Source organism: Poeciliopsis prolifica, unplaced genomic scaffold (genome assembly GCF_027474105.1).
Source record: "Poeciliopsis prolifica strain line A6 unplaced genomic scaffold, Auburn_PproV2 SCAFFOLD006, whole genome shotgun sequence".
Taxonomy (NCBI): Eukaryota; Metazoa; Chordata; class Actinopteri; order Cyprinodontiformes; family Poeciliidae; genus Poeciliopsis; species Poeciliopsis prolifica.
In genome coordinates, this window is record NW_026562381.1 from 7,936,766 (window position 1) to 7,950,754 (window position 13,989).

Below are 13,989 nucleotides of genomic sequence, written 5' to 3' on the forward strand. Positions count from 1 at the left end.
TATTAATATCCACACAGTTTTGTTAAAATGGGTTTAAATATGCAAAAAGGATTATTAGACAATGACGTTATGATAAGAGTGCCAATATTTTCATTTTCATGTTTCAGTGAGAAAAAAAATCAACAATAAAAACAATTCAATATCTTCTATTTATGCAAAATTGTGATCTAAATTATTTAAATTGGTGAGTGTACTACAATAAAGACTTAATTGTTGGAAATAATAGCTGTTGTGCATTCTGCTTGTTTCTTATAAGAATACAGCTAAAACTGCTTAACACACATTGTATCCAAGCAATCAATTGTGAAGACAATATTGTACATATCAGACACATGTTCAATATAATGTGCAGCTCAAGACAAACTGTTGTGAATTTTAAACTTGAGAAGTTGAAATCTAGATTCCTTAAAAGTTTGAAATGCTGCTTAAATTCAACTCAGACAAGCTAACAGCCAATTGAGGCCAAACAGCTGATAAATCATTTCTGTCATCTTTTTTATTCATGTATTTACAGATTCTTTTGCAGATTTCTCAAGATGGTATACAAACAACTGAAAGGTGCTAGTTAGGTCAACCATACAGTGAACTAAGGAACTAAAGTTTGAAACATGAACCCATCGGGAAGAAAATAAATTACTTATTTTCATATCAGGAGCTTAAAAAAAGGATCAAAATGGGTCAAAAAGCATGATCTGAATCCCATTCTGAGAGAAACTGCATAGTGTTACGTTAATGAGAAATATAATTGTGTCTACGTATGCCAATCTACAGTCCTACTTTCTGAAATAAACTTGATATAATTCCATGAAATGAATCTAAATTATGTTTTGTCTTTTTATTTTGAAACCAGTGAATCTGAGAAGTAACATTAGGCTGAGCAGCGATTCTGCTTGATATTGCCAACCACTGAGGAGACATTCAGATGTAAAAAAGGAAGGAGCACTTTTAATTCACCCTGCAGGTTTCTCTTACTCACCACTCAGCTTCACCAAAATAGTTTTTTGTGATGTTTTCAATTAGATATTCCATTGAATGTCTTTGTATAATGAAGTGCCATGCCTTTGTCTGTCTCCCCAGAGACCAATGCACATACGGGGCAATTACTCTCCAGCAATACTTAATCCTTTGTTTTTAAATAGTTTATATGAGTGGGAGTGAAATTCGTATTTTTAATGCCATTATCTTGTAAGAGAGAAGCTCCAGAGTCTATGTGCTGCACTGAATAAATTAAGGTGTGCATCTGCTGCTACATTTGAATGTCCTTTGGAGCTCACTTCAACATTTTCTGCTCCTAAATTCAATGAGATTCAAATATGTCCGTCGTTATGATATTTCAGAATCAGTTCTTGAAGGCCTTGTGAGCTGCATGCTGCCGCTATAAATGTACTGTCAATCCTCATTGGATTCATGTGTCAAAGGAGTCCTTCGGTGAAATGAAATTATGTCTCTGCTCTAAAATCATCGCACGCCACAGTGTCCCACAGACAGTTCATTTTCCTGATGGAGAATGTGCTGGGATTGTTCTCGAGGGTGAGAAAGAATGGGAGTGGTAATTCAAGTACGTGGGATTTGCTCTGTGTCTGTGCGTATGTGTGGACATAAGTGTGTGGTACGCACATGTAAATCATGACTCAGTCACGCTCCACATAAGAGGGGGGAATTGAACTTTTTTTTCCTGCAGTGTATGTCCACTCACTGTGTCATGATTGCACCAGGACCGATTAGTCATGTGTGAGATACCAGCCAACTGGGCCTCTGGAGCCGAGAGGAGCTCAAAGTGTTTGCTGGTTAACGGCCAATGTGGATGGTAGAGCAGACAAAGTAGTAATCCTCAAGATGTAGTTTTTTTGTATGTGTTTGCCTTCTTATTTATTTCTGCCAACATCTTTAGTGCCAAGCAAACACGTCTCTGCCACTTTCTGAGTTCTGTGACATTTTCTATTTATTTTAGTCAGCTCAAGAAACTGTTACTGCTGCTGTTGACACTGCATATCGTCTACAGATATAAATTATTTAGCTACAATTTGAAACAGTATAAAGATTTTTAGAACTCAGTGTGGGGTAATATAAATAATTGTTCATGTAAACAGTTATTACACATTATAGTGCACAACCGCTGTCTCTAAAAATTTCTCCAAATTAGACTCCCAAGTTTAACTAATAATAGTCAAGATGCAAAACATCATGAGCATTGATAGATACATGCTGGCAAATGTTAGTGGGTAGATTTCATTAGGCAGCAAGTGAGAATGTTGTCGAAAAAGTTTTTGTTTGTGAAGCAAGAAAAACAGGCAACTGTAAAGATTTGAGCGAGAACGAGAAGGAGCCAGATTCTGATGGGAAGAGCATAGAGGCAAAGCATTTTCTCCACAACTTTGGTTGTTTTGCAACGTACTCAGTCTGCATAGGTCAGACTACCACAAGAAGTCCGAAGAATGAACAGTGTACATGTTGAAATACATCGTACTTTGTAGCTTGTTGTCAAACACATGCTCGCCATTGTATGGAGTCAAAAGCACCAACCAAAGGGAAGAGAGCACCAGGACTGAACCACAGAGCAGTGGACGAAGGTGGCTTTTATCGATCCAGTGGAGCATCTGTGGGATGTGCTGGACAAACAAGTCCAACCCATGGAGGCTCAAGCCCCCAGCTCACAGGATTCAGAGGATCTGTGACTGACATCTGGACATCAGGTTCCCCAGGACACGTTTAGTGGAGTCCTTGCATTCACATGTATGGAGCAAATAGAGCAACTAATCTCCCATTTTTAAACTTTTCTTGCTCTTTCACGTTTGGACCCCAAAAATCTGATCATTTGCTGCAGCCATAAAGTATGTCCATTTTTAATAAATAAAATTCATCACTGTACAATAAGGTTCCCCTTGTCAATGGCTAATAAATAATTTATATCTATATTTTATTTAATTTGAAACCACTTTATGAATCAGTTTTTATAATACATTAATTGACGGTGAGAACGAGACAAAACTGACTCGTTTCTGCAGCAGGAAGTGTTTTGATGATAGAATGGTGAACTAAATCTGTTCATTTAGGAGTTACTCAATTCATAAATTCAGAATACGTTCCTACGTTGTATGCATTACAAGCATTTATAAGTATTATTCTTTAGCCATTAATATTCTACTTTATCACTGCATAATAAAAAAGTACAATTATCAAAATTGTAAAATTGTAAACCTACCTATGTCAGGGTGATAACATAGTCTGAAATATTTAGTTTAACAATTGCACTATTAGACTAATGTGATATGAAATATATTGGTAAATAGATTTGGCTCTCTATTTGGCAAGAAATTGATCAGTTTTGACTTTTTATTGCCTTTGGACAATGTATTTTATATTCCCTTTAGATTTATGAAAGTGCTTGCAGCTTAATTAATAGTATATCTAAAATCTATTTATTAGGCATTTATAAGGAGAGCCTAATAAATGTTCTCCATGTTATCACCTCTCAAGTGACAAAAGGTTGTTTACTTTCAATTTGATCTCTTCAGTCAGACATTTTATGGCAGTGGAGAGAAATGGTACTGAATCTGAAAATGTAAAACAGTGGAAAATGTTGCATTGCAGTATTCAGATAGACGGCAAGCTGCACAGACCAACTGGTCTGCAGCAGGAAGATGAGAACCCACTCAAATGCCATGCATTCTGGGTCTGCTGCAATAAAGCTTCTCAGCATTTGAAGAACCAGGATCCCAAAAGCTGATTTCCAGTTAAACTTATAAACTTTTATATAAACACTTTTAAATGAGCATGTGAAAAAAAAGGAATAGCTGTGAAAACCAAGACTGTTGGGTGCAGCACATGCAATAAATCAATCTGTTTTTTGAGGTGTTGATGGGGTTGTGATTGCTCCATTTTATAACACAATCAAGCATTTTTGCATGACTCAATGGATTGGGGTAGTTTAGGTAGGTGGTCATAATGATATGCCCAATTACAGTTTGTGCACAACAGCTGAACAGTTGTTCTGTCAAACACAATCAGAATTATTAAAAATGATAAAACCCCACCTGCAAATAATCTGAGGCCCCTGTAGTAGCAATCTAGGGTTGCCCCCCGCTGCTTCCATTGGGCAGGATGACACTGAAGAAAAATCTCATGGTGCAGAGCTAGCAGCAGCATCATAGCACCTGCTAGCAGACCCCCTGTCAACAGGGCAGGTGGTGCTTTGATGAGGAGACCACTGTGACAGCGAGTGTGAAAACAAGGCACTGCAATGTCAAATTACATCTGTGGTCATTTTTTAAGGCCATATTTAAAGCAACCTGATTATTCCAGCTCTCACCTTGGATTTCTAGGGCTAACTCAGAGCGCTGGTGAACATGCAGATTACACATTCTGAAGCGCTCCATCCTCATTGTTTCTTATGTGCTCTCTCGTCCCTACAGCTGTAGCTTAGCCATGGACACATCCACCCACTCCGTGTTTAGTCTTTTGTCCTCTTTGAGCATGTTTTAAATGTCAACACGATGACAAGCAATGTTGTGAGTGCAGAGGAGAGCAGGCCGGCTGCCGCCTTTGTGTTTCAGGCTCCTCAATGGGACAGACAGGCGTGCACACCAACACGCCGCCATCTCACCGATACTCAGGCATTCATTCTCAGCCTCACACTCTCCTCATTGTCTCTCTTCCTTCTCTCTCTCTTGCGCTCACAACACACCACTGGCAGGATTAGCATAGTAATGTGCCATGTTGCATCACACTGACTGGAATCAATTACAGCCGGTCATCCAGTGTCTATAGCAGAAGACATTTACACTAGTCTGCTGTTTGTTAATCATGTCCAACAGGAGTTTATCTTTAGACCCCTTCAGTCTGCATTTTAGAAAGAAAAGACAGAGGGGTAACATGAAAGCCATCAACATGGGAATTACTTTAAATGTCAAGTGTAATAAATGTCCAAAAAAGGAATTTGTCTCAGATGCTGGAGCATAAAGATTTTCTCTCATTCACTGGTGTTCTGGTATGAACACCCAGAAGTCGTTTTCAACAGTGTATATTTTCTGGATGCAACTTTTTACATGTCTGCTGTGTCCGTAGTATCTTGTAGTGCCTTGCAAAAATATTCCTACCATCTGATCTATTGCCCATTTTATCATATTTAAACCACAAACGTGGGATTTTCAGCTTCAAAATCAAACTATTTTTTGGTCTATTATCTGAAATTCCAATAAAATATAATAAAGTTTGTGGCAGAAACATAGAAAAACAAGAACTTTTTGGCTAGTATGAATATGTGTGATATTTCTGTATGGTATTATGTTGTTTTTTGTGTGTTTCTTAAGTTCATCTGCTTTAGAATTGAAGGCCATAAGAGAATAATATATTCATAGCATAGCTTAAATAAGATTGTGCACAGATTTCACTGCATCTGTTTGCAGGCAACACTGTTTCCACACTATCTACCCAGAATGCATTAGGTATGCACCTTCCTTAGATAGAGTACAGTTTCTTCTTGCACACGTGTGCACGAATCCACGAGTCTGTCGAGCTCATCAGATTGCATCTACTTACACTTAACTCCCCAGACAGCAGGGTCTATTTGCCTGTGTGTCTGACTGCACGTCTGCCGCCGCCAACGTCGGGCAAGTTTTGACCTCATTTCTTACCGAACTTCATATTACGGAGTCTGGTGCTGCAGCTACAGCACGGATTGTTCTAGAATGAGTAATCATTACTTTTCCTGGTTGCAGAAGCAGGCTGCATTGTCATTCCATCTATGTGGCATCGTAACCTTTAAATGGAATCCCTGTCTGATCATAACGGCACGTGTCAGTCAGGGGCGTCAAAGAGCTCATCTGACATTTGTTCTTTTAGTCAAGAATTGATCAGAACAGATTTTACCTCAGAGGGAACCTCACAGGAGACAAACAGCGGCTGAAATATCAGCAGCAGCACCGAAATGTGAGCATGTAGAAACAACACACTCCACTCGACGTAGGAACCTTTATGAAGAAAATCCTTTTGCATTGAAGTGTTTTGATGACAGAACCAGAGCACTTTAGTGGAATTGCAAAAAATTTCTGCTTTCTGCATTAGATTTTCCAATCAGTTTGCCAGATTTCAAGCTCTTTAGTAAAGAATCACAGCCTTTACAAAGATTACATAGATACTTCACAAATGCTGCACAAATAATTGATGAGCAAACAGGCCTTTTCAATATAATGGTAAATTTGAATTTGGAGTTACCCTGGCAACCTCTTCTCTCGGGATCTGTACAGACATAAAACCCTTTAACCACCAAAGTGAGGAGAAATGTTATAGGACAATTAATAGTACAGAAAAATGAAGATGTTAGTGGAGCAAAGCAAGTTTCAGAAACTTTCAGTATATCATGTTAATTGGTCTGACTAGGTTTTTATATGAATATAGTTTAATTCTTGGTTTTCCTGTTTTTTCTTCAAAAAAGATCTTTGTGGTTTTTTTCATTAGACTCTTAAAAATTTATTTTGTCACCAACATCTATTTTTTGAGACAGGTTCTGCAATCTGTGTTGAATATGCTCGTAATAATCATTGTTATATTTGCAGGAAACGACGGTGGCAGCATCATGTTTTGAGGGATTTTTCTGCAGGAGGGACTTTACTAAAGTTTGATGAGACCGTCTTGTAACATCTCACAAAATTAGTGATTAGAGTTGAAAAGGTGTGTGAGAGGAAAGTAGTTTGCAGGACTGACCCATTTACAGAAAGGTGTGTCTGGAAGAACGGGTTAAATTTACTGCAAACAAAATGTTTGACCCAACTTTAAAAAACAAATTCCAACCAAAGGCTAAAAAACTTTATGTGAACTTGTGATGCTGGATAACAAGCAATGTAAATAAAAAATAAAAAAGTTGGATTATTTGGCTCACACCAACTAACATAAGACATCAGGAATATTCTGTTTAAAGGGAGAGAAAGAAAGAAAAATTAAATGTACTTTTATGCAGTGGAAATGTAAGTACCATGTCTGAACTATATATGATTACTTAAGTAGATTCTGAAACTTGTGACCTCTCTACATTTTGAAGGACAATGTTGAGCTCCAGCCCAAAATGTTCCAGTTGAACAGGCAGAACCGTGATGGAGCCAGAGAGGCACCCTTAGGTGGAATGTGTGCAAGAGAGCATGTGAAGTGTTCATGCAGAGCAGCCTCTCCTGAAGAATAAAATCACCTTAAACAATCCATTCATGATTATGTTTTAGGGGGTTTTATTCTAAAAAAGGCACGCCAGTTCTTTTGTTTGCTGGCTTTTACTTTTAGAGGATTTTGTTTTGCACTAATGATAAATTCTGTTTCTCTGTTCCTTTCTTTTAAACTCACACAAGCAATTTGATTACCTGCAAAAGAACAGTGTGGTGTTCATTTAAACCTTTTGTTTGGAGCTTCTAATTATTTCAGATATAAAAACAATACAAAAAAATCAAGTGTGAAATTGTATATTTGTTAAGAATTTGGTTAAATAAAAAGGAAAAAGCAATATAATAATACAGCTGCAGACTGATATAATGTCTGCAAACCGTGGTCAATTTGTTCAATTTCCCTGGCTGTCCCCATAAGCCGGAAGGCATTTGGGTATTAATCTCTAAGTAGTGGCAAGTGTGGCAACAAGACTTAATTCATTTACTTAAGAGCTTTTCACTTGGGGTTTAAAAGTTAATAAGACGATCACTCTGTGGTGTATTTGATTAAACCCTGTTAATTACCCCAGGTATAATGGGCTATTAGCAAAGGCCTGGTTGTAAAAGGGCAAAAGTGAGATTATTGTTTTTATGAGGTACTTTTGGTCCACCTTTCTCAGTGTCAGGATAAGATTGGATATTAGATTAACGCTGAGATCCTCCTGCAGAGCTGCTCATGTTGGAGTCTTTGAGTGATGTTAAATATGTTCCAGTTAATCACTTTTATTAAGATTTTAGCTGCTTAAACTGATTTGCAACTCATTTAAGCTATTAGGATTTGAGTTAATGCTAGAGAGCAACCAGCTTTTAAATTCATAAGATGATAATCTTCATTTTCATTTTTTGTTTCAGGCACTTTCTATTTAAAACGGGGACAGGAACCACACCGTTCTTTGGCGCCACAGCTCCCGGTTACACCATGGCAACAGGAACCGTTTACTCCACGCCTGCACGCCCTTTGCCCAGAAACACTCTGTCCAGGGGGGCTTTCAAGTTCAAGAAGTCACCTAAACACTGTTCCTGGAAATGTACTGCTCTGGTCGCCGTGGCCGTGGCTGCAGTGCTCTCCATCATTCTCTGCTACTGCATAGGTAAGGCTCAGAGGAGATTGCAGCAGCTGTAACGTTTGGTAAATGTTTAAATTTGGTTGCACTGCACGCATGGGAAAGTTTCAGGAAATGTATTTGCTTCCAAGAATCTGACAGCTATTAAAACATCTTTAAAAGGAAAAAAAAAAAATCTGAAGGTTTTCCTCCCAAAACTTGAACTGAGTGTGAAGCAGAGTTTTGCTTTAGTCTCAGTCACGGACGCACATCAGAGTCCGTTTTCTTCTACTGGATTTAGTATTTAATGCAAAAGTATATACACCCCTTAAACATTCTTCACACTTGTAATTTCTGAAAAGTGTGGAATTGTATTTTTTTATAATTATAGTGGGGAAAAAATATTTAATGAGAGTTGTGACAGTCACTGATTGGGATTGTTATATTTACAAATTGAATGTTTTTTTTTCCACTGTTGGCTCAGGGAGAGCATTGATTGATATCAAAATATTAGAAAATATGACTGAATATAATCACTGTGTCCTTTAGCAGAATGATTGCAAGCACTTAATGTAACTGGTGTGATGAAGTATCCTATTCGACAATGAGTAAGATGTAATTTAGAGCAGCTTTTGTGTTTTCAGGGTTTTAAATGCAGAGATAAATGTGTTGGGAAAAAAAGAAAAAAAATCATTATAAAATAGCATTTTTCTACGATTAAGGGCTGAAATTTACAATGTTAGAATAAAACATTTCCTGACATGAAAAATTCATAGATGTATAAGAATAATAAAGTCAGACATTTGCAAGTAAAAAACGACAGAAATCAATAAAAGTTTACATTGTAAATTTTTGAGATGCACATCTGGATCATTTTCAAAGGGTGTTTTTTAAAATCAGATTTCCAATGTCTGAAAATATACTAGTTTAGATTTTACACATTTGTGCCTTTTATTATAATATAAGATATGTTTATTAGGGAATTTATGGCTTTGATAATATCAGGCCTACAATTTCTGAGCTTTTTGACAGAAATGATGTACATTGGCCCTGGTGCTCTGCCGTAACGCCCCTCTTTAGTTCGCAGTTGAGCTGATTCTATTTACAGATGATGGATTGAAGTTTGTGGTTGCAACATAACAAAACGAGGTATAAATTGCCTTGCAGGGCATTGTTGGTACAGTTTTTGTATCAATTCATAAACAGACTCCTACTAACTACAATCTTTCACAATCAGAACCCAGTCAACTGTTTCAAATCTGTTTATTTGGAAGAATCAACAAAAAGCCACACACATTCAGCTGCAGCTCAGAGTTTTTGAGGACCTAGTGACGAGATGCACTTCTACCTGTCACATAAGTTTATGCAACCAGTATATCTTTCTGTGCCAGAGGCACTGAATTTCAGATTTAGGTGGGGGAATATTATCTGCTCTGGCATTGAACAATTGTCTTCCGGTCAAATGGAACAAATGATTGACATGCCGCTGGGAGTGAATGGAGATGGCATTCCTCCTCCTTGCTGTTCTGCAGCAATTGCAGATGTCGAGATATGATTCAGAGGAGTTTATCTGACCAAGCCTTCAGTCAGATATGCAGACAATGCTTCAGTAATAAAAAAAAAATGTTGTTGCTTTTCTATTTGACAGGAAGCTGTGCATCATCCAGTGTTTGTGATCAAACACTTCGCAGAACAATGCCCCGTTTATGTCCACCTGAGTTTACATTAAACAACCATCTCTGAAGTTCAAACAGGATTGTTTGAGGGAGTTTTTTAACCAAATTTGTACAAAAGGAGAAGCAGCTTCCAGAACATGGAATGTAAAGAAGAGATTGGTCCACAAAGTCTTTGTTCTACAAGAACTAAAACTGTCCTATGTGGTGAAACAGGAAACTCTTTTATCTCTGTTAGGAGGACAAGATACTCTCCCTCCACTCTCCCTCCTTGGGGCATTATTTCTTACACGAAAGCGTTTTTCTTTTTTTGCTGTTTTTATAGCATATGTCAAAGCTGACTTCTTGGTAACCTTTGGAATCTTGACCACAGCAATAAACCTGTTACAGATTCATCTTCCCTTATGCCCTCCCTTGTCATCCAAGCCCTTAATCCTTCCACTGTGGCTTTCTGCCTGAGCGGATATATAATATTCATCCAGCTTGGAGGCAAAGGAAATGTGACACCGTTGTATAAAGAGAAATATAGCGATGTTGGAGAGATCCTATATAACCAGTGTTTTATTGCTGAACAGAGAGGGGAAGTGCTCCCTTGGAGGAGAGGTCATAAATGTGCTACATCAGTATCGATATTCATAATCCCTTCATTGACTTAACTGGTTTGTTACTTTGTGTGGTTCACACTGTGATACAATGTCTAATGTGCTCAGCTTACTGAGGGGAAACCTAACTTCTCCAACTGCTCTGCTATATTTATTCAGTCACAACATTTTTATTCTTAATCTCATAAATCTCTGCAGAGCTTTTGGGGTTTCTTTGTATTTATTCATTTAGATACCTGAGTCTCTTTTTCTTCATAATGTGAGATCAGAGCAATAAATGCATTTCATTAATGTAAAGTCTTACAATAAAGATGCTGGAATTAAGTTAACATATATGATTTAAATACGTGAAAGCATTCAATAATGTTTCATATGAAAAATCAACATCAGTAATATTACTACCCATCCATTCATTTTTATTATTATTAACTAGAGTTATAGTTTTATAATTACCCTCAGAGCAATTATGTCAACTGTTGTTTTAAAAATGCTTCAACTCTTTAGATTTATTCTTCTGTACATTTTTCTAAAATGGTTTGAAAAGTTTCTGGATCCTGTGACAAAATCCTTCCTTAATAAGCTATTCTAAATAAAATACATTTAATGTTGTTTTAGATGTTTTTACTAGTGATGGTGCCATTTCTGTAATGCAGTTCCCAATATTTTTTATGCTGCCTGGCAAACATATGAGATGCTAATATCAGCAGGGCAATCCTGGGCATTCTGACTCACTGGAGTATTTTGGAGAATGCTTTAAGAACTGTGGGTGAATATTAAACGAAATAAATACAATAATGTATTTATCTTCTCACTGATTGCAGTGTTTCTAGAGGAAGATTAATTTTCCATTAGATTAAATGTGGTAGAAACCTGGTGTGTATTTAATGTGATCATTATTATGTCTGAAAACCTTCAACTCTTTCTAACAGAGTTGAAGGTAAACATATAATACAACTAACATGTAATATAGACTTTTACTTTATTTATGAAGGTTCAAGCTGTAATCATGGAGACAAAACCTCACTTTTCTCTCTCCCATAATTTAGAAACCATTTTGGACTTAAGTGTTCCTGAACTGGGCTCATTTAGTTTTGGGAATTTCATGTTTATGTTTGAGTGTTTTTAACAGATTCACTCTTGTTTCTTTTGCCTCAAGGTGTCTGAGGATGTTTGCACAACTTCTCATATCTTGCATTCACCACCTGGCGCCATGACTGAAATAGTGACAATGTGCACTCATATTTTAATACTCCCCCACTGTCGGCTCACTCAGCCTCATTATTAAAATGATAAGCTCCACGACAAATAAATACACAGCTGCATTTGTCATTTGCCAAAATGGCCCATGTTTGAAGTCAATGGCAACACACCAACTTATTTGCTTTGTGTTTTTATTTATGTAAAAAACTAAAATCTTCATAAGAAGAGCTGCATTAAAAATTTGGAGACTGGCTAATCGAGCGCAACAGCTCCTGCAATTCAAATGAGGCAAACCTGCTGAGGTGAGTTTTTCCCATTACTGCAACTTGGCTGAACTGGAAGAATTTCAACAATTGTTCTGATAAAAGACGGGCCAATCAGAACCGACTTCAGTTCCACTGTGCAGAAACAACGCAGAGAGATTGTGTGAAAACGAGAGAAAGATGACCTCCTCCTCTACCTCATTCATTCGAGTGCCTATCTTTTCCCTTACAAATGTTAAAGATACTCATTTTCAAGTAATGTAACAGAAGCTATGGCTTGTAATGCTGTGCTTACATGGCTGAAACGTCCTTAAACAGGATGGTGCAGAAACCTCCTGTGAGATAAAAACATCACAACTTCTAATTCTTCTTGAACAGAAATAAAGAGAATTTAATCTTTGCTTCATTTACCACAGAATCCAAAATTAAACCCTTGGTTAGGTTTGTAGAAGGAATTTTTTCCAGCTGGGAATGATGGAGAAACTGTCTGGAGAGCAGCAACCTCTCAGCCACGAGCTGCTCTGCTTGTTTCTAAGAATCCCCTGAAGGCATTTGTAGCTGGCTTCTAGTATAAATAATATTTACCTCCATGATCCAGAGCTGTTGAGCTCCAAGTTGTTGTTGTCACTCTGACTTAGATGCCTCTTTTCTCTCTTATAAATGCATAAAAGTTACATGCATTAGAGGTTATTACTCTGTACCAGAGAATCTGAATATGACTCTGATCTGAAGCCAGGTCACACAGACCCACTCTGTTTCTATGGCACACTTTGCAGAGGTTTGAACTAAATAACATATGTCTATTACAATAATGTATATAATTTTACAAATACTTGGCTACAAAAATCTTCAGTAACTGAGGTCCAGCTTGGACAGGTACCCAGTCCATTACAGGACGACACAGAGACTCACAGGAATGAACAAAAACCCAAAGTCAGTTTTAAAGACATCAGTAAACCCAACACCCGTGATAGAAAGCTAAACTAAACAAAGAGAATCTGCAACCTTTCTAGTTCACAGAGTCATTTTCACCCTCAACTCAGTAGAAAGGCTCATTTATGACATTTGGGGGAAAAAAAAGATATATTGGAATTTAACAAGTTTGTTTTCTGTTCAAATTAAGGACAAACATAAAACTTTTGCAAAAAGAGGAGGAATACATTTTCTTTAAGTGATGCTGTTTTTATAGAAAACATAGCAAAAGCAATAGTTTCCAACATAATAAAAAACATTTGTCTAAAAGTCATAATTTTAAGATACTGTAATTCTATTATGAAAATGTAATTTTGTTAACTGCTAAACTTTACATATGTTAACATCTGTATTTAGATGGCTGTTAATCAATTTAAGTGAATGGTTTTAAGACCCATCATTATGGAGATTTTCAAGCTGCACAACTTTAGACCAAAGTGTCAGACATTTACTGTGTTGTTACATGGAAAGAAAAAATAAAACATTGAGATACTGTGTTTACTTTCTTTGTTGCTCTGAGTAAAGAAAACCATTTTATTTGTTGAGGCATGGAAAGTAATTAATTTGGAAAAACACTCATTATGCTTCATATTTATTAATTAGAGCAGCTTAGGGTCACTAATAAACAGTTGTAGGCATGAAGTACCACTTGTACATTGTAAACAGAATTAACAAATTGGATTTGTTGTTCTGGACCTTTGACCTTTGATCCTAAAAATGTGATTTTATCACAAAGTATGAATTAGTTTTTATGGTGAAAACAGAATTTGTTGCCTCAGCACAGGAAAGGCGTGGTGGATGTCAGAGCTCAAACAAGCATGGAGCAAACTTATAAATTCGAGCTCTCCGTCATCGTCGACATTGATGTTCCACCAGGGCACATTTTGACATCAGCGATTAGAAGCCTGCTTTTTCAGCCTTCTTGCTTTGGAAGAGAATCGCTCCTGGCCTATAAATATTAATTGAGCTGGTCTACGTTGTGTAGAAATAACTTATGTAAATTTATAAATTGAGGGCTATTCACCTCAAAGCAATTTGTTGATGAGGTA

The 13,989-nt window shown here is 37.0% G+C and overlaps 1 protein-coding gene across 1 annotated transcript in view; it reads left to right on the forward strand.

Moving 5' to 3' along the window:
- The window catches only part of LOC129360390 (teneurin-3-like), a 180,118-nt gene that overhangs the window by 77,479 nt on the left and 88,650 nt on the right, over nt 1-13,989 (forward strand). The window contains 1 exon segment of the mRNA XM_055030567.1: nt 8,040-8,278. Within this exon segment, the coding sequence (XP_054886542.1) occupies nt 8,040-8,278 (239 nt within the window).